Genomic DNA, 18496 nt, shown 5'->3' with positions numbered 1-18496 from the left:
GTAATCCTGAATATCACCAGGTTGTGTATCCTCCTGGTGCTGAGCCATCCTCTCCATGACCCGCCCATCCGTCGCTGCTGTTCCCTGAGTCCGGTCAGGTGTTCGCCGTTCACAGACGTAAACTTGGCATTTTGAAAACTGTCAGGATTTCTTGACGGGACAAAACACAATCGAGGCTATGCTCAGACGGATACTGCAAATGGTAAGCTATCCGGGGGACAAAGCAATCATCGGGATCGATTTTTGTTTAGGCAACTGGAGATGTTTTCCTCAGAAGACACAGGCCTGTCTATGTCTGGTTTCGTGGTGGAGACGAATGTTTTGATACAAAACGTATCGCTGATGGGCGGGTTTACGTTTAGCTAGTGAGAACTGGTAGGCTGAAAAAGTTCCTGCAGGTCGGAGTGAATACATCGAGCGCTCCTTGCGTTGGGCTGACACAGCTAACCATTAAATGCTAACTTGGATAAAACGAGCATGCTAAAGTGGACAGGAATGAAACTAGTCTGTGGATTATAATATACTTAAATTTTATACCTCTTAAGGGTTATTCCATTATGGGAGAGCTTTAAAATCTGATATATTTAGTCATTGACACAGTTTCTATTCGTACTTTCCGTTAGCTAGCTATGTTACAGGAGTAGGTAGGTTAATTCATCGTCTTCTCGTCACATGCTAACAGTGACGTTAGCTACCTACTAGTGTTGGGAAGTGTTGTCATCTGGCTCACCACAACGTAGAAACACGCGTTTTAACCAAGTAAACACAAAACTGTTCATGCTGGCAGGGTTAATTAAACTGGCTGCTTGTCTTTAAAGTTAATTGTGAGAGTAAAGAGCAGAGGTCAGCTACTTGGCTAGCTTCTTAGAAGACTACATTTACCACAAGGCATCGCTCCTCGCGTTAGTTTGTATACATTAGTTAGATCACAATACCCATTCCGTTTTTATTTAGGTCGGTACATTTTTAAAGCGCTTAGTACTGTTTTGTTCTGTGTTTTTACACATTATCTGTAGCCTTGTAATTATTAACAGCGAAGCTGCAAGGACGGGAAATTGTGAAGGCAGAAGAGGTTAAACATACCTGGAGATCGTGAACAGAGAGGTCTAGATAAGTGTCAGGGCTGATTTGAGACAGAAGCATGGCAGGAAGACTGAAAAGTCCTATTATAAGATGGTAATAAGAGACAGTGGGACTGACAAAAAGGCCAGGTTGAGTGGTTTGGAGACAAAGTTAAAGAGGAAAGGCTGATATAGTTTGGATATGTTGAATACATGCAGGGGGTTGGTGCAACAGAGGGGATAGTATGGATAGGGTAAGATGAAGGTAGATGATCCCCTATGGCAAGTCCTAAAGGGAGCAGCCAAAATAAGAAGTAGCAGCTTTGTAACCGTCACCACCTTTTGGCTATTATTATGGGTTAATAGGACTAAAGGGAGACATGCTCTGTTTAGAGAAGACAGCTCACATCTCACCCCTTTTTATATAAGAGAAGTTGTTTTTGAACCACCTTATTTACAGAGTGATTAGACACTCAGGTAATTTGATAGGTTCAAATACTTATCAGGCCACAAGATACTGATTGCAGTTCATTTTATACCTTTGCCATATCACAGTTGCAACACCACCCTTGACCTTAAAGGGATTTCAACAGGTTTTAACAGCAGTTTAAAAGATGACAAATATTGCATTTCCAGTCCATTTCAAAACAATGTACAATAATAATCCCACTGGTAATGCAGTTGCTATTATTGAAGAAGGCCTGTAGTATAATACAGTTTTGTATATTTTTAATGTATGTATATTTATTTTTGAGGCTAGTAATATTACATAACACACACACACACACACACACACACACACACACTATTTGTTGAACTAGGGTTAAAGGTTGCTCCGTAATGCAACCCAACCCTTAAGTCAGCCTTTAAACAAACTTAGGTCAGTCTTTGCTGAATGCCCAACTTGCACAAACACTAATTTTGACCTCTTTCATTCATGTCACCTGCACCAATAAATCCTTTTTGTGAATGGAAAACCTGCGGAACATCTAGCTAATGTGTTTGTTTTTCAGGCCAGTGGGCTAAAGCCTTGCACATTTCATGAAGTCACAGAAAATTTGTAAACACATATGTTAAATAGTTATTGATATGCAATAACACAGGAAAGGCAGATAGTCTAGGTAAATCATTGCTGCTTTTAAAACTGAATCTGTGACCGAAGCATAGCCACACTAGCACCACAGCGTCATATATGTGAAATGCTGGAAGCACTGATAGGAACTGTACAAGGAAAGTCAGTCTTGGGGAAATTTTAAAAATATTTCCTAGCCAGATTACAAAGTGTGCTCCTGACATGACACTTAGCATTGAGATCAAATAGTTCCTGCTTGGTTAGTGGATGTTGTTTCTCACAGTCGAGGTCCTTTCTTTTCGTAACTCCAGGCAGCTTTCATGTGTCTCTTGCTAGAAAGGCCTCTGCCTTGCCTCTTTATCATGAAGCCCAGGTGCCCGATAGCTTAGTTTGGCCTTAGCAGTTAGGGCTAGAATGACTCTTGGCGTTCTAAAAATCTTCCCTTGAAGAAGTGTCGAAGCTCCAGATCTGTGCCTTAACACAATCCTAGATCCAGGCTCTGTAGGGTGTTTTAGTTCCACATGGTCAGGTTATGCACTGGTAAGCACTGTTACACAGGGTTTGAATCTCCTGGTTGGCTGGGACCTTCCTATGTGGAGTTTGCATGTTCCTCCTACACTCAAAAGACATGAATGTTAGCTTGGCTGTGGAACTGATGAAGATAATTCGCTTAGAAGTGCATAGAAGAACTTACTGAATGAATGTATGGGTAAATGTGACTTTAGGTTCTTTAATATGTCAGACTTTACATAGACAGATATGTGCCTTTGCCAGAGATTATTAACTACTATAAATATTACAGATGAAGAGAAACACGAGTCATCTCAGTTATATTTTAAATCTTAAAACAAATGGTGTTGTTAATGCTTATAACAATGTGATTTCAATAGATCACAATGTTATAAGTTATGGACTTTTAATTTTGTCGCGTTGAGGTATTGAGCTTCAACATAAAAGTCTTATTTTCTGTTCACCAGACTCCCGGGAAGGGAGGGTCTCAGAATGCAGAGTCAGAGCAGCCCAGCACCGACCTTAACCACGATCAGACATCTGAGGTAATGTGGATGCACTTTGCTTTTAACTGAGAACTTCTACTTTTGTTTTTTCTTTTAGTTTTTGCTGTTTTTATGTTTTTTTTAACTGAAGCAGTTTTCATTAATGGCATACTTCTGTGTGCAGGGCTTCATCTGTCCTCAGTGCATGAAGTCTCACAACTCTGCAGAGGAGCTGTTCAAGCACTATGAGCTGTTCCATGATACCGGAGACCTCCCTGCTCACGTGGCCCCCACTAGGTGAGATTAGCGTTTCTGATCAAAGCATAGAGACTGACCTCAGTACGTTTGTGGCAGTGTTTAATTTAGTGTTTGTTTTTTTTAATCAACATGGTATTTTTTTTCTCTTTTAGGGAAGACCTCACAATGCTGCGGCAGGAGGTCCAGGACCTGCACACTTCTCTCAAGGTATAGCTGCGTTTAAACTGTACCTGTTAGCGAGCGGTGTAAATGATTCTGCAAACTTGATTTATGAGTGTGTTTTTCATGGTTAGGAGGAAAGATGGTTCTCTGGTGAGCTAAAAAAGGAGTTAGACAAAGTCCAAGGACACCTGAAGCAGGTAAATGCTTCAAGATAAAAAAAAAAACATGTTTTAATGAAGAGGTGACTTTGTGAATATAAAACATGATGCTAATGCAGTGTTTCTCTCATTCGCTCACATCCGCAGAACGATGGGCAGATGAGCGCGGATGATTCAGGTAGGGGACCCTTAAAGTGCACGTGTAACTACACAGCAGATCATCAGTCGCTAATATGTCATGCTGTTTTTCAGTACTTGAAAGGAAGCTGAATGAAGCTGAGACAGAGAAGTTCAACATCAAACAGATGAAAGACCTGTTTGAGCAGAAGGCTGCCCAGCTGGCCACAGAGATAGTAGGTTAGTGTTCGGCCGGACAACTGGGAGGCCTGTGTCTGTGGGTCTGCATCATCATTTATTTATTTTCCTTTTACAAATCCATTTGACCTTATTCAGAATTTTTTCGTTTTTCAACCCAGCCTCAAGGAATGAGTATTTTCCGGGATAAATCTGATTAAATTTTTTCTTTTTTTTCCCATTTTTTCCATCACTGAATCCAACAGATTTGAAGTCCCGTTACGATGAGGAGAAAAGCCTCAGGGAGGCTGCTGACCAGAGATTAGCCAAGTTGAACGAACAACTGCAGGAAGCGAAGGAGGAGAACGAGCGACTCCAAACAGAGCTGGTACAAGAACACGCTCCAAGTGTCTTTTGTTATTTATTCTGTTCTCTCGAGTAAATGTTTTCTTTAGAGTTTGACCTCCACAGTGATTTCAGTTTGACTCTGAGCTGTGTTCCTGAAGGATCAACACAGGCCCTGTCCACACATTTGTCAAAGACATGTTGAGAAAAATGGAATCTTAAAAAACTTTTATCACCAAAAAAAGTGAACTGGCCTCAGCAATAGAGTCGTGTGGTTCAAACGTACAATTATGCTCATATTCCTGTGCCGTCTGGCCTGAACAGGTGTTAACTGTTCCAACTGGTTTATGGAAGCTTCACCCAAAAATGCAGCTAGGTCCTTTTTTTTGCATCTCTACATCATTTCGTTGGATTTTAAATCAAACTATCAATATGTGATATAAGTGAGACTTACAGCTTTAATTTAAAGGGCTTAATGAAAAATTTGCATTACCTGTTTAGCAATGACGGCCATTTTTATTCATATTCCCCCATTTTCATAAGATCAGAACAATTGGAAAATTGATAACCAGCTTCATGGTTCTCTGATTATTCCACGACAAACTAAGCAAGTAAAGAATCTCGAGTTGATTTCAGGCATTGATCTTAGCTTTGATAGCTTTTCATTCGAACTCTCAATATCAGGTCCATAGAGATTTTGGCGCAAGTGAGGGAGGCTATAATTAGGTTTAAAAACCCAGATAAAAACATTAGAGCGAGAGTAAAACTTTTAAAAGTGACCAAATCAACAATCTGGTACATTCTTAAGAAGAAAAGAAGAAACACACTAGCCAGCTCAAAGTGCCTGAAAGACCACAGAAGATAGCTAAAGCTGATGATCGCAAATTCATTCTTAGTTTAAAAAAAACCAAAACTTGGCAACATCTAACCAAGTCAAAACATTCTCGAGGAGGTAGGAGTATCATTGTCAGAGTCTACAATCAAGTGATGCCTTCAGGAGTATAAACGCAGAATGTTTACAACAAGGTGCAAACCACTGGTTACGCTCAGGACCAGGAAGACCGGAGTAGACTGCTCTTAAAAAAATCCAAACAAATCTTCGGCCTGATGAAAACTGAATGATGGGAAGAGAAAAGTTTGGAGATGGGCGATACAGGTCACGATGTGAAGCAAACAATTGCTCTCAAACATGGTGGGCACAGTGGTATGGCATGTGCATGTATGGCTGCACTTCAGTCACATATTGACAATTTAAAATCAGCTATCCACTAATGGAACTAACAGTAACTTTAATCCTAAAACCACTGAGCTGTAGACTCTTGGATTTACTGAAGTCAGAACATGGTACTGGTGCTGTTCAAAAGCATTTTAAAGTGTGCACGCCTGGTGAATTTCACATAGCTTTTGTCTCTTGCTGGACTTGTTGTGACCCGGTCCTTTTTTCTTTTTTTTAAAACATAGTGTTTTTTTTCTCTGCCCCCTAGCTGCAGCGACCGGGCGTTGAGGATGTCGAGGTCCTGCAGAAGGAGCTGGTCCAGGTGCAAACACTGATGGACAACATGACCCGTGAGAGGGAGGAAGAGTCAGAGCGCCTCAAAAACCATTATGAGCAACTGCAGGCTAATTACACTACCTCAGAGGTTAGAACGCCGAAACACCTGTTGTGTTTGACGCTCTTGACTGTCACAGTCACATAAAAACGATTGTTTTCATTGTCTGTGTAAATATTTGAAAAAGTTTAATTTGACTTACTTTTCACAGTTCACCAAAGACAAGAAACAGTTTTGTAATAAGTTCTGAAAAAGTTCAGATGTTCTTTGGGCTTTGTGCCTAATTCAGCCTTTAATTAATGCATGGTGAATAATTCAGCCCTATTTCCTGCATTTTTCTCCCAGAAGGAGAGGACTATCTTTAGAGCTCTATCAGGCAGCCGCGGGCCCTGAACCTCTCCTTCTGCAAATGATCTTAAAGACCTACTCATATTTTTTTACACACTGAAAAAAGCAGATTTTGAGAATATTTAGAGGTCTGGGTTTTAATTATATAATAGCTGTCAGATATAGTTGACGAGGAGCGCTGTTAGGAATTTGCCAGCTGTCTCCAACTCGCTGTCGTTTTAGTATATTAAACACATGTTTGTGTGAAATATTCAGATTTTTATTCTCTCAGCTCAGCAGCTCTGTGCTGCTGCTTGCTGTTGTTTCGTGACTCACTTTTGTCCCTCTGTCTTTTTCCCTTTCTTCCTTCTGCTTCTCACACACTGCACCCCTCCGCAACACTCACAATACTCAAGATTCGTAAACTGGAGGTAAACAAGTTGGCCCCCAAATTTAGTTTCATTTCTTTGGAGCTTTGTTTCGTTTTTGTCTGAGGTTTCTTTACTTTTATTAGTCTGTGAATTTATTTTATTTACTTATTAGCTTTTGTGGAAGTGAAGCCTGTTCATTACTAGTCTGTGTTTTATTTTATGCCAGTCCTTTACAGTGCTGCGTCTGTTTCGTCAATATACATTTGTCTTTGAGAAAGAGTCTAACGTGTCCTTTTTACTGGACTGCAGATGACCATATCCCAACTGAAGGCAGAGCTGGAGAAGGGTCCTCAGGAAGCAGCCGTCTACACGCAACAGATTCATGAGTTGCAGAGCAATTTGAATAACTTGCAGCAGCAAAGTCAGGTAACACACGCTCACCACACCAGAACCAAACAGCTACAGCTGTTGTAGCTATTCTGGACGAATAAGCACAGGTGCAAACGTGTCTACTTTTACATCTGTTGCACTGCAAGAATGTGTAGGATTTACTTTTTCCCACAGTAACATTACTCAGTCTCAGCAGCTGCTGTAAACCTTCCTCTGTTGCTCAGCATCAGGTCTCATCACAATACCCTGCTGTCACCAACTGTCTTTGACAACCCAGATTTGTTGGCAAAACTTACACGCGGCACTATAATTAAACCAGCGCTGCACTGCAGGGGTGAAATGCAGTCACAGGTAACAGCACTGCTGCAACGGGAACTGGGGAAACGTAGCCAGAGATTAAATTCTCAACAGCAGTCCTCCAGCCTTCTGGTAAGAAGGGGATTAGAGAAGTGGATCTCCAGCACGTTGCCACTGCCCTGTGCTTCTCCTAACAACAGGACACCCGAGACCTGATACAGATATTTGTCTCATGAGAATAAAAAGGGGCAAAAAAAAGGTTGAGCAGATGGTGAGAGACAGGAAGTGGGGAGCAAGAGGAGAAAAGCAAAAACACGGAGAAGGAAGGAAATGCATAAATGCAGAGTGGGGGTCAAAAATCTAACGAGGGTTCTTGGATGTCTGTGAAATCCAGATCCCCTGTCACTCTTCCTAGTTAGCGGCATGCTTCACTATTAACAACATTATTTTTCTTTGTCGCCCTGTTGCCAAGTTTGCAGCCGGAGCAAGTGCTGTGCAGCTCTGTGTTGTAAACCATCCTCTAGAAATGGCATACCTCACTTTATTCTTGACTCTTGACAGGCCACTGTTCTTTTCCATTGCTCGTAGCACATGAGGTCGTGCGGGGCGGGGTGTGTTCATGACGTGGTGCAACTCCTATCACGCTAACGGTTTTAATTTAGAAAAGACAAATGGTTCATGTTCCGCTGTGACTTAATTAGCGGCTGTAACATTATCAGTCTTTTTCAATAAGACCCTGCTCACTGCCAAGAAGTAACACAAGGCAGTCATTTTTGCTTGCTCTTGTTTTGTCATTCACAAGTTTTGTTCAATTTATGGAAAAACGTCACCACCATAAAGGCCAAATGTCTTGGCATAGATCGCATAACTGACTGATGTTGTCTTCTGTTATACTTGCAGAGCCTGTCTGAAAAGCTTGCACGCAAGGAGAAGGAGTATCAAGATCTGGAGGAGCATCTAGGGGCTGAGAAAGCTTCCAAGAAGGAAGTCCAAGAAAGCCTGAGGGAAAGGGAATTAGAAGTGCAAGAGCTGCAGGCTCGGGCCACAGGGGCTGAGGCGTCCCTGCACAAAGCCCAGATGGAGGTCTCAGAGAGGGCTGAGGAGGTGGCAAAGTTGAAGAGTGAGATTACAGAGCTAGAGGTGAAGCATGCAGAGTTAAAGGTTGAGAGGAAACAGCTGGAACAGCAGCGGGAAGAAAAGGAAAGCCAAGGTGCTCAGCAGCAGACTGAGATCAGTCAGGTGAGTCAGGCAGGCAAAGAAGTCACAAATGCTTCTGTTGTTAGAAAGAGTTGGAGAAGAAAACATCAGAGGCTCTTGAAAATGTGCTTTTGCATACATTGTCTAAAACGTCTCTTCAAAACATGAAGTGCTTTTAGATGAACGTTGTTGCAAATTAGTATAAAAAAATACACTGAATATAATTTGCTACTTACATTTCAGTTACACACATAATATCGTGTCAAATATTTTGGCTGGGAGGGTGAAAAAAACAGACTTAAACCATAATATTGGTTTAAAGTGCAGCAAAAAACATGAATAAAAAAACGAACACAGTAGAGTTGATTTTCCACATCTAAATATCTGGTATTTCTTGCTCTTGGACTTTGTCATCCTTTGTTATCTACTTTACTCTTTACTATCGTCTCTGCGCTTTTCTAGCTGCATGCCAAACTGTTGGAGGCAGAGAGGCAGCTGGGTGAGGTGCAAGGTCGATTGAAAGAACAGAGGCAGCTGTCGGGGGAGAAACTCAAGGACCGCGAGCAACAAGCAGCCGACCTGCAGCTCAAACTCTCCCGTGCAGAGGAACAGGTGGGCATCTGCTGGAGCTTTAATGATTCTTGTAGGGAAATTGGGAATTGGAAAGAGCGAACATCAGAATATCTGCAGATAGAGTTTTGTGCACTGAAAAATAGTCAAATATACTTTTGATTTGTTTATTTGACTAAAATTCAGGAAGGAATCAGTGATGGACAGGACAAAATACCCCCCCAAAAAACAAAAGAAAAAAGCCCACACACAAATCTTGATGAAAGAGTTAGAAAGGTGGTGTATAATTTAGAGGATTGGTTAACAAATGGTTAACAAATTTACCTAATGTTAGGTGTATAGGCAAAAAACAGTGTGAAAGCAATAAAGTTAGTAATGATGCTCATTTGTTTTTGCCTCAGTTGAAGGAGAGTGCCAGTAAGAGCACAGACCTGCAGCACCAGCTGGAGAAAGCCAAGCAGCAGCACCAGGAGCTGCAGGCACTGCAGCAAAACACCAACGGCAAACTCCGCGAGGCGCAGGTAAGGCTCCTCTGTAACCTCTCACCTCAGACATTTATTATATCGTCAGTAAGCACAAAGCATAAAAAGACAGCTGTGTTTAAGATTTATTAATTTGAGTATTTAACTGAAATCACATTTAATTTCATCATGATGGAATAAGATTTTATTTACGGAAAGATTCAGCTCAAGTCAACATTTTTCCATGTGTATCACATCACAACCCCAATGAAATAAAGGATTTACAGTTTTAAAAAAATGAACGAAATACCAAAAGTCTTGTTTGTCTTGTCATTTAGAATGACCTGGAGCAGGTGTTGCGTCAAATCGGAGATAAAGACCAGAAGATACAGAACCTGGAAGCTCTGCTTCAGAAGAGTAAAGACACAGTGAGCCAGCTGGAAGCTGAGAGAGAGGACCTGTGTGCCAAAATCCAGGCCGGGGAAGGAGAGACAGCTGTCCTTAACCAGCTTAAAGAGAAAAACCATGCACTACAAGAACAAGTGGGCACACACACACACACTGTTGTATAGAAGGAAAAAAAACATTGCATCATATAGAAAGACCAGCATTGAGCTCTTAGTCATTCCCTGAGTTTATAACTTTTTTTCATGTGTGGGATTTAAAGGTAACGCAGTTGACAGACAAGCTCAAGAACCAATCAGAGAGCAACAAGCAAGCACAAGATAATCTACACAAGCAGGTCCAGGAGCAGAAGACTCTGCTCCGCTCGGCCCAGGACCGAGCTCATACCCTGGAGACTTCAGTCACTGAACTCACCACCCAGCTCACGGAGAGCAAGGAGAAAGTGGCCCAGTTGGATACTCAGGTAAGCCTCTGATAAACGTGTCTGACTGTAATGTGTTGATATTGATATAGGTGTGTTGCACACGTGCTGCTTAACTGATCCAAGCACACTACGTTGTGTCTTTAGTTTAAATAGTGAGAATAACAGATTGTTTTTCTGCAGCTGAAGGCAAAGACAGAGTTGTTGCTCTCTGCAGAGGCAGCTAAGGCTGCACAGAAAGCAAACCTCGAGAACAGCCTGGAGTCTGCCCAACATGCACTACAGGACAAGCAGCAGGTTAGCTTCCTCTCTGTACCACTGGTGTTAAAATTTGGCTAAAGCGCCCCACTGCTTCCTTTGTAATGTGTCATATTTCTTTCCTTTGAAGACCGAAACAGTGAAACACAGTTTTCACAGTTTCATTTGACTTTGTGCTTCTTTTTTTTTTTGTCTGTTCCACCTCTGCTCAACTTTTTATTGCTGCTGTCCTTCACTCTGCCTTGCTGTCCCTTTTAGGAGCTGAATAAGGTTCAGAAGAACCTGGAGGATCATGGCCAAAGGCTCAAAGAGAGACAAGAGCAGTGCACACAACTAGAAAGCAGTCTGAAGGAATGCAAAGACAAGCTACTGGCCTCAGAGCAGCGGATAGAGCAGCTGGAGGGACTCGGCAAGGTCTGCGTTGAGTTCTCGGTTTAAGAGATTTATTTTTGATCTGAATGATGTAACACCTAGAAAGTGCATCCATGTATTGCTTTTATAAGTTAACGTGGTTTTTTATTCTAATAGAAATTGGAGTCACAGGTAGGGGAGATGCAGGCTGCACGGGATCAGGCGCAGCAGGAACTGCAGCAGCTGCAGAAGGAAAGTTCGGAAGTTAAAAAGAAAGCCAAGGAGCTACAACGCTCGCTGGAGACTGAGAAAGCAGGGTGAGAGATTGTGCTTTTTAGTTTTCAGAGTAACTGTATTTTACTGATTTTTCTGTGTTTTATTGAATAACCTCCTGTCTTTCCTCTGCCAAGTGCTACAAGTCTGCAGGAGGAATTAAAGAAAAAGGCAGGTACCTTGAGTGATGTCCAACAGAAGCTAGCACAATCCGAGCAGGGGATTGCTACTTTGAAGGCAAACCTGGAAAAGGTGACCCAGGAGGGAAAGTCTCAGCATGCAGAGCTGGATAAAAAAGCTCAGAGTCTGGCAGCAGAGTTACAAAAGGCCCAAGAGGGAAAAAAGGCTCAACAAAAGGAGCTTGCAGCTACTCAGGAGAGTCTCGGAAAGGCTAACAAGGCACTGAAAGAGAGTCAGAGTCAACTGGACACTGAGAGGAAGAACCATAAATCAGCTATAGAGGAGAAGGTAGGTTTGGTTAATCTGCAGCCTGTGAGAAATTCTAGGAAACAATTACTCACATGATTCCATCTCTCCCCAGGATAAGTCTAATGAAAAAGCAAGACAGGAGCTTCTGAAAAATAATGAGTCCATCACAAAGGCAATGAAGGAATCCAAAGAACAGCTGGAGCAGATGAGAGAGGTAAGCGTCTAAAAAGAAAATGCAATATCAAATGTTATAGACTTTAAAATCCAACACATAAACATCTGTTGTTTCTGAAACTGTCAGTCAGAGAAGCAGCTGAAAGTGCAGCTGACCTCATTAGAACAGCAGCACACAAAGACTCGGGAGACACTGAGGGAAAAGGAGAACGAGCTGGAAAAACTGCGGACGCAACTGAAGATGACCCAGGGATCTTTGGAAGAAGAGATTAAGAAACTGAATGGCCAAGTGACAGAGCTAAAGGAAGCTGGTGTCAAGAAAGTAAGTACTGTCTTTAAACTAAGAAAAGAGACAAGCGTTGTACATCTCCTCATTAACATTGTGGTCAGTGTTTCTATACTGAAACAAGTCATTCTCAATGAGTTGAGCTCTGTAACAGTGGACAATCCATCACAGTCTGTTACTTTAACTGTTATCTCCAGGCACAAGAAGAAAATAAGCTGAGGGCACAGGTGTCAGGGCTCGGCCAGGAGCTGACCTCCGAGAAGAGCCGGACAGCAGAGCTGCAGAAGGCCTTGGAGCAAAGCAAGGAAAACATCAGTAAGCTTCAGTCTGACGTGTACGGAAAAGACTCTGAGGTTTCTGCCCTCCGTCAGGATCTCAAGGTACATTAATGCAAGCGAGACGAGGCTGTTATAGTGCAGCTTCAGGTGATTCTCAGTCTCAGATTGAAATGTATTAAATTATACTCACGGATTTTGCAGTGAGTGATTCTAAGTGACTTTCAAACTTCTTCTGTGTGCAGGCGTCTGAGCAGAAACTGAGCGTGGCTCAGGAGGAGCTGGCTGCTAATCAAACCCATCAGTCAGGCTTAGAGTCCCAGATCCAGGACTTGAAATCAGCCCGTAGCTCGCTGGAGCAGGAGCTTGCCAAACGGGACGAGAAGCTCCAACAGAAGGAGCAAACCCTGAAGGAGTTGCAGAAGCAAAAGGTCTGGGAAACTATTAACACCTAAATGTTCACAGTTATCAATTCATTTAATCTAAACCGTGCCAACTGATTCAGGGTCAAGTTAAGGAGGAGCTGGACAAGGAGAAGAGCAATGTGGAGGAGCTGAACAAAGCAAAGAGTGTCCTGGAGAAGAACAACAGCAGGCTGACTTCAGAGTTAAAAACGCTAACAGAGAAGAGCGAGAAGGTCAGTCACGCTGCTTAACAAGCAGCAGTGTTTGTCTTAAGATTTAAGATATTAGATATTGATATATCTCATACTGATATTTCTCATGTTGGTGTGTCAGGGATGCCGCAAGGCAGCATTCTAGCCAGCAATTTGACATCATAGCTGTGAAGAGATCACAGATGAGTTATTGCTTCTTTTGTCACTGAAACTTGACCAATTCGATGCCCATAACTGTGTCTTCTCAGGAGCTCGGCGAATTGCAGGAAGCCAAACAGCTGTTGATCCAGCAGAAACTTGAGCTGCAGGCTCAGGTGGAGGCAGCACAGGGTGCTCTCAAGCAGGAGCAGAAGGAGCACCAGACCACCAAGGACGGCAGGAGTGAGAGGGAGGAGCAGCTCCTAGCTCAAATCAGGGACGCTCAGGATCAGCTGGTAGGCTCCCAAATCCCAAGAAATACAGTATTAGGCGCTTCCCTTCTTATTCCTTTCTCTGACACGGTCAATTCTTCCATCAAAAGGCAGCAGAGAAGAAGAGATGGCAAGAGCAGGTGAAACGTGGGGAGGAGGCAGAAGCTAAGATGGGTTTGCAGGTGACAGCCCTGAATGAAAACGTGGCCACGTTGAAGAGGGAATGGCAGGGCAGCCAGCGGAGAGTCGGCGAACTCGAGAAACAGACGGATGAGCTGAGAGGAGAAATCGCTGTGCTGGAGGCCACCGTGCAGAACAACCAGGACGAGCGACGGGCTCTTTTGGAAAGGTGAATTGATATTACTTCTCTTTGACCTTTGACACTTTGCTTTGCTTGAAAATTCACTGCTTTTAGAACCATTCACAGTATTTTATTGGTCATATATTCAGTTCCAAGAAAAAAGAAATAATACTGTATATGTTACCATCCTCAGTGCTTTATAAACTCTTTAAACTCCATAAGTTTAAATTGGCTCAATGTTTTTTTTATGCACAGCAAATCAAAAATAAGTGGGAAATTCTCTAAAAGGAAAAAAATAATGAACAAAATAAATATCAGCCAGCAGGTGCAAGTCGAAATATATCCACTTTCTATAATGTTTTTTTTTTTTAATACACCGAGAGCTTGTCTTTGTTAAATTGCCTACAGATCAGTTTCAGGGTGAAAATGCAGTTATAACAACAGAAAGATTGTTGAGCTGGACTGAATAAAACTCCACACTATGAAAAGCTGATACGCCTCATTTCCAAGTAAAATTCAGTAGCTGTCAGGAGCCAAACAACCAAGGATGTACAGGCACAGGCACACTTTCTAAAATGCAGGTTTTATTATGCCCCCAAAAAGATGCAGATAATATCCAAGAAACATAACCATGAAAATAGGCTATTTTAAGAAAAAGTGTAAATAAAAAAACAATCCTTCTCATGGCGTCACAGCAGATGGTTAATTCGATTTGGTTGGTCTCTGCACTTAAACCATTTCCACTCCCAAGCCACCCACAGGCTGGAGCAGCAGACAGGTAGCAGATCAGCTGCGTGGCTGTGGATGTGACCATCACGAGCTTCAGTCATGCCTTACAAATGAAAACATGTAATTGGGCCCATCAGGAACTGAATGCTAAACTTAGCTTATAGTAGAAAACTTTAAATGATGTTTAAAAGCGTTTTATATTCATGTGATGATGTAGTTATAAAAAACTGTCACACCTCCTAACAAATGAAATCATCTTACCCATTTAGGAAATGCATTTTGAAGCTTAAACCATTAAATAAGATGACGTCACTCTACGGTTGTGTTTCAGGTGCGTGAAGGGTGAAGGTGAGATCGAGAAGCTCCAGGCCAAAGTGGTGGAGCTAAGGAGGAAACTGGATGACACGACGGCTGCCATGCAGGAGCTCGGCAGAGAGAACCAGTCGCTTCAGGTCAGCACCAAAACTCAGAAATTCTAAAATAATGAGATGATGAAAAAGGAGGCTCTTTATCATAGCGATAAAGTTAGACGTTGTCTGATTGTGCCAGCTTCTGTTGATCCTTTTAGATCAAACAGTCACAGAGTCTGACCAGAAAGTGGGCTGAGGATCATGAAGTGCAGAACTGCATGGCCTGTGGGAAAGGCTTCACCGTCACAGTCAGGAAGGTGGGTATTATTTTTGTTTTTAACCCATAAGAGAGCACGTTTGAGTCGTTCCTTACCCTGAGCCTCTCTTCTTCTCTCTGAATGTCCAGCACCACTGCAGACATTGTGGAAACATCTTCTGTGCCGAGTGTTCGTCAAGGAACGCCCTCACTCCATCCTCTAAAAAGCCAGTACGCGTGTGTGAGACATGCTTCGAGGAGCTCCAAGGCTGATTTTCTTTTGTTTTCCCCCCTCTCATTTCTTTAACCCTACTTACCCGCCCACTCCTACCTCCCCCCATCCCTACCCTACCCTTCCCTTCATCCCTACCCTACCCTTTCTATTCCAATGGGCAGAAGAAGGCATGTCTTTGTCATTTTTAATGTGCACTATAAAGGACAGACGCTGTGCAAAGACTCCCACCTGAATGTGACCTCTGACTCTGGTGTGGAGGGTAACGAGGAAAGGATTTTTGCTGAGGAAACACCGGAGCCGTGCGATGGGTCGGGGTAGGACTGGTTGGGATTGTCTGTATCTGTTTTTGTGCCTTTGCTACTCCTGTGGACTGCCAGAGAGCGGAGACAGTGAAAATCAAAACACCTACCATTTCTTTTAAGTTCGTATCCCACTAGTAAGTTATAAGGCATACGTTGTGAAATGTTTGGCATCATATTTGTTAAGACACTGCAAAAGTGAGTATTGTAAAAGTGATGTTGTAATCTGCCCTGCAAAGGTAAATGCAGTTAACTAGTATTTGCTTTTTATCGCTACAAAGCTCTGCAGCAGGCCCATCACAAAGATATGTGAGTTCTAATTTTGTTGCAAGAAAACTCTTAAAAACTTAAGCGATCTTGCATTTTTTTATACGTCACCTCTCAAAGTGTAAAAAAAAACACGCACACACTTAGTTGCTGGCAAAACGAGGCTGTGAAACCCTGTTGGGTTCAGGATTTCAGCAATCTATAAAAAAATAAGTTGTCTACAACACTGCGCAGTGGAAATGATTAAACATCCTTCTAGGGATTTTTAATCTTAAAAATCAGAAAAACCCTCCGTCAAAAGACTCGTGCACCAGCGTGTTTCTGTACAGACCTTCGGATCAGTTACTGCGCGTTTCCTTTGTGCGGCAGAGCGTTTGTGAGTCTGTTGGATTTAATGTATTCATGACCAAAGAATGTGTGCAGCAGGAATACAGCCGAGGTCTAAGCCCTGACTTTGTTTCATTTATCAGTATTTTTCGACGTGTCGTCATTTTTAAGTCACGGGGTTGCATATTTTTATCTTGAAAACGGCATATGTGGCAATCTGAGAGGCTTTTTTTTTTACGTGAAGTCGTGTTTTTGTTTTGTTGTGTCCTGTGCCACATTACTCTTAACGTGTTATTTTCTTCAAATCGTGGTGCTTTCTGCAGACTTAAAGGTGCCTGCATGTTAACTTTTTTTTGTTCCTTGCTGCTTGTCTCCACTCAGCAGCACTGACCTACTGGCTGGAGTTGTGTGTTTTTGTATGCGTGTTCTGCTTTCAAGCAATAACTGTGGAGGCGCGTGTGTGTGTGTGAAGTTGCTGTAACAGAGTGTGTATTTTAGTGTTAGGCCTGCTGTGTATGCTGAAATGCACTGTATGAATGTCGGCTGCTCAGAATCTCAGCTTCTCTCCGGCATGTTGCTCTTGGGGGCTTCGGTGCTGCTTTCAGGAGCAGCGGTTGCTGACGGCTCTCTGTCCAACGTGTCTGCTGCTGAGGACAATGTCAAAGTTGATTCCTGCTTTGTTTAATTTATAATTGTTGATCGCTCCTGGTAAGATCTTTTGTGCAGTTGTCAGTAGACTGGAGAAGGTCACGATGTAACAAGCAGCTTGCTTCAGACTTACTACGTTAGCTCTTATGCTTGTATGCTCATTACAAAAGAATGTCTGTCTCAGTTGCCATCTTTCAAAAACACCAGTCTTTTTGCTTCAGTGGTTTTGTTATGTCTACCTCAGATTGGCCCAGGAAAAGCACTATTTCTGAATGATAGACATCACAAATGTTGTATCTCTGCCTGCATTCGATGAGGGATTTTGTGACTGATCTATTATAGTGTACAGACCCGAAACTCTACAGAGATGATTTGCACCTTATCGTATTCTGGGCTTGTTCGTATGAGAGCTCAGCTACAAACATAGGACCACCGACTTTATACAGGCTTCGGCATTTCTAGCACCGCTGTACTCAACTGCTCATTAATACTAAGGCTGTCATCTTTGTAAATGTTTGTAATGAAAGAGAAAAATAAAATCTATATAACACTCGTGGGTGTAGAAACATGATAACGGTGAAACTGTGTGGATTCATCGGCGTCTTACTCATTTTTACCAAACGGCACCACAAACGTGAAGACACTGAATTGTGGCTTGCTTTGTGTTGCTCTCACTTATCATGCATGATGACTTTACTGGCCTGTGGCTCACACGTTTCTCCATTGTTTAGTCATCATATTTGGCGGTTGTGAAAGTGTGTTTTCACGCAAACATCCTGCACGTCACCGCTCGCCTTTAGCAGCGTCGACGTGACTTTGGCTCACTGAAGCTGGATGAGGGAAGTGATTTATGTTCACATGCACCAGATGATTTTTCTAATTGTCATGGCAAACGTAAAATAAAACCTGCAGTATGTTTGTATCTTACCGTGTCATGTTTTTGTCGCTTTGCAGGAATGATTCTCGAAGCCTCTAAAAGCGCTGAAGTTTGAGAAATGCACACAGCACCAACAAACAGCAAATGACTGAAAGAGCAAATCACATCTGAACCCGATGTTCATTCAGTGAACATTTCCCACTACACTGATTAATCAAGTAGTTTTTTAAATGAATTCTGGATGTTCTTCCATGCTGTCTCAAATATCGAATCCATGCTGTGATAAAATACAGAAAGTCTGAAACCACCCCTCATTTCTTTATATTTTGCTAATATAATTAATATTCTTCCTCTTCCAGGCTTTCTGGAGGTCTTTCAAAGTTTTCCTAATTTTCAGTCCTATCCTTGAACCTGACAATTCAGACAATTTTTTTTTTGTTAAGGAACTTAAGAGTGTGCTATGAATCATTCAACCATAAAAAGGGCTGAACCAGTGTAATATCTACAGCTAGCAGACTACTTGGAACTTGGCATATCTTGGATGCTGTGCAGTATGTCCTTAAAAAGATGAGTGGATGACAAAAGAAGAACAGATGGAAAATCCAGCAAATACTGGATCTGGCACTGGTGAAGGGTGGCTGTCAAGAAGCCATTATTAAGGAAGGCAAACAGATAGAAAATGAGTGGTAATGGGTCTTGAATCCAAATTTTCTTTTAGTTTATACGTATTGATGACAATTTGAAAGGAGCTCAGGAGAGAGGAGCGGCAGTGAAGGTCCACAGCCATCTGTAAACCACGGT

The 18496-nt window shown here is 42.3% G+C and overlaps 1 protein-coding gene across 2 annotated transcripts; it reads left to right on the top strand.

Annotated features, from left to right (window-relative positions):
• Positions 1-82: 82 nt before the first annotated feature.
• On the top strand, positions 83-17724 carry eea1 (early endosome antigen 1). 2 transcript variants are annotated; one of them, XM_085359096.1, is made up of 30 exons: positions 83-202; positions 3111-3188; positions 3313-3425; positions 3539-3593; positions 3680-3745; positions 3854-3884; positions 3959-4063; positions 4267-4388; positions 5830-5985; positions 6639-6653; positions 6903-7019; positions 8181-8519; positions 8940-9089; positions 9449-9568; positions 9847-10050; positions 10176-10376; positions 10518-10631; positions 10851-11006; positions 11121-11260; positions 11354-11684; positions 11758-11859; positions 11947-12141; positions 12303-12485; positions 12626-12811; positions 12886-13017; positions 13245-13430; positions 13517-13755; positions 14768-14888; positions 15005-15103; positions 15193-17724. In XM_085359096.1, exons 1-30 carry the CDS (start codon positions 179-181, stop codon positions 15313-15315), a joined length of 4203 nt encoding a protein of 1400 aa, XP_085215222.1. In that variant the 5' UTR covers positions 83-178; the 3' UTR covers positions 15316-17724. The 2 variants fall into 2 exon arrangements, with proteins under 2 accessions (XP_085215222.1, XP_085215224.1); XM_085359098.1 differs by lacking the exon at positions 6639-6653.
• The last annotated feature ends 772 nt before the right edge of the window (positions 17725-18496 follow it).

The sequence above is a fragment of the Diplotaxodon limnothrissa genome, linkage group LG7, assembly GCF_057381915.1.
Source record: "Diplotaxodon limnothrissa isolate DT_005_m linkage group LG7, D_limnothrissa_male_GT1.1, whole genome shotgun sequence".
In the NCBI taxonomy this organism is placed as follows: Eukaryota; Metazoa; Chordata; class Actinopteri; order Cichliformes; family Cichlidae; genus Diplotaxodon; species Diplotaxodon limnothrissa.
This window is presented reverse-complemented; position numbering and strand designations above follow the sequence as displayed.

What these genes read in the sequence shown, in the direction of transcription:
- eea1 (XM_085359096.1), top strand. Translation starts at nt 179, where the DNA reads ATGCTCAGACGGATACTGCAAATG. An exon ending in GCTCACGTGGCCCCCACTAG is followed by an intron (nt 3,426 to 3,538) that starts GTGAGATTAGCG and finishes TTTCTCTTTTAG; the next exon opens with GGAAGACCTCACAATGCTGC. An exon ending in GGGACGCTCAGGATCAGCTG is followed by an intron (nt 13,431 to 13,516) that starts GTAGGCTCCCAA and finishes TTCCATCAAAAG; the next exon opens with GCAGCAGAGAAGAAGAGATG.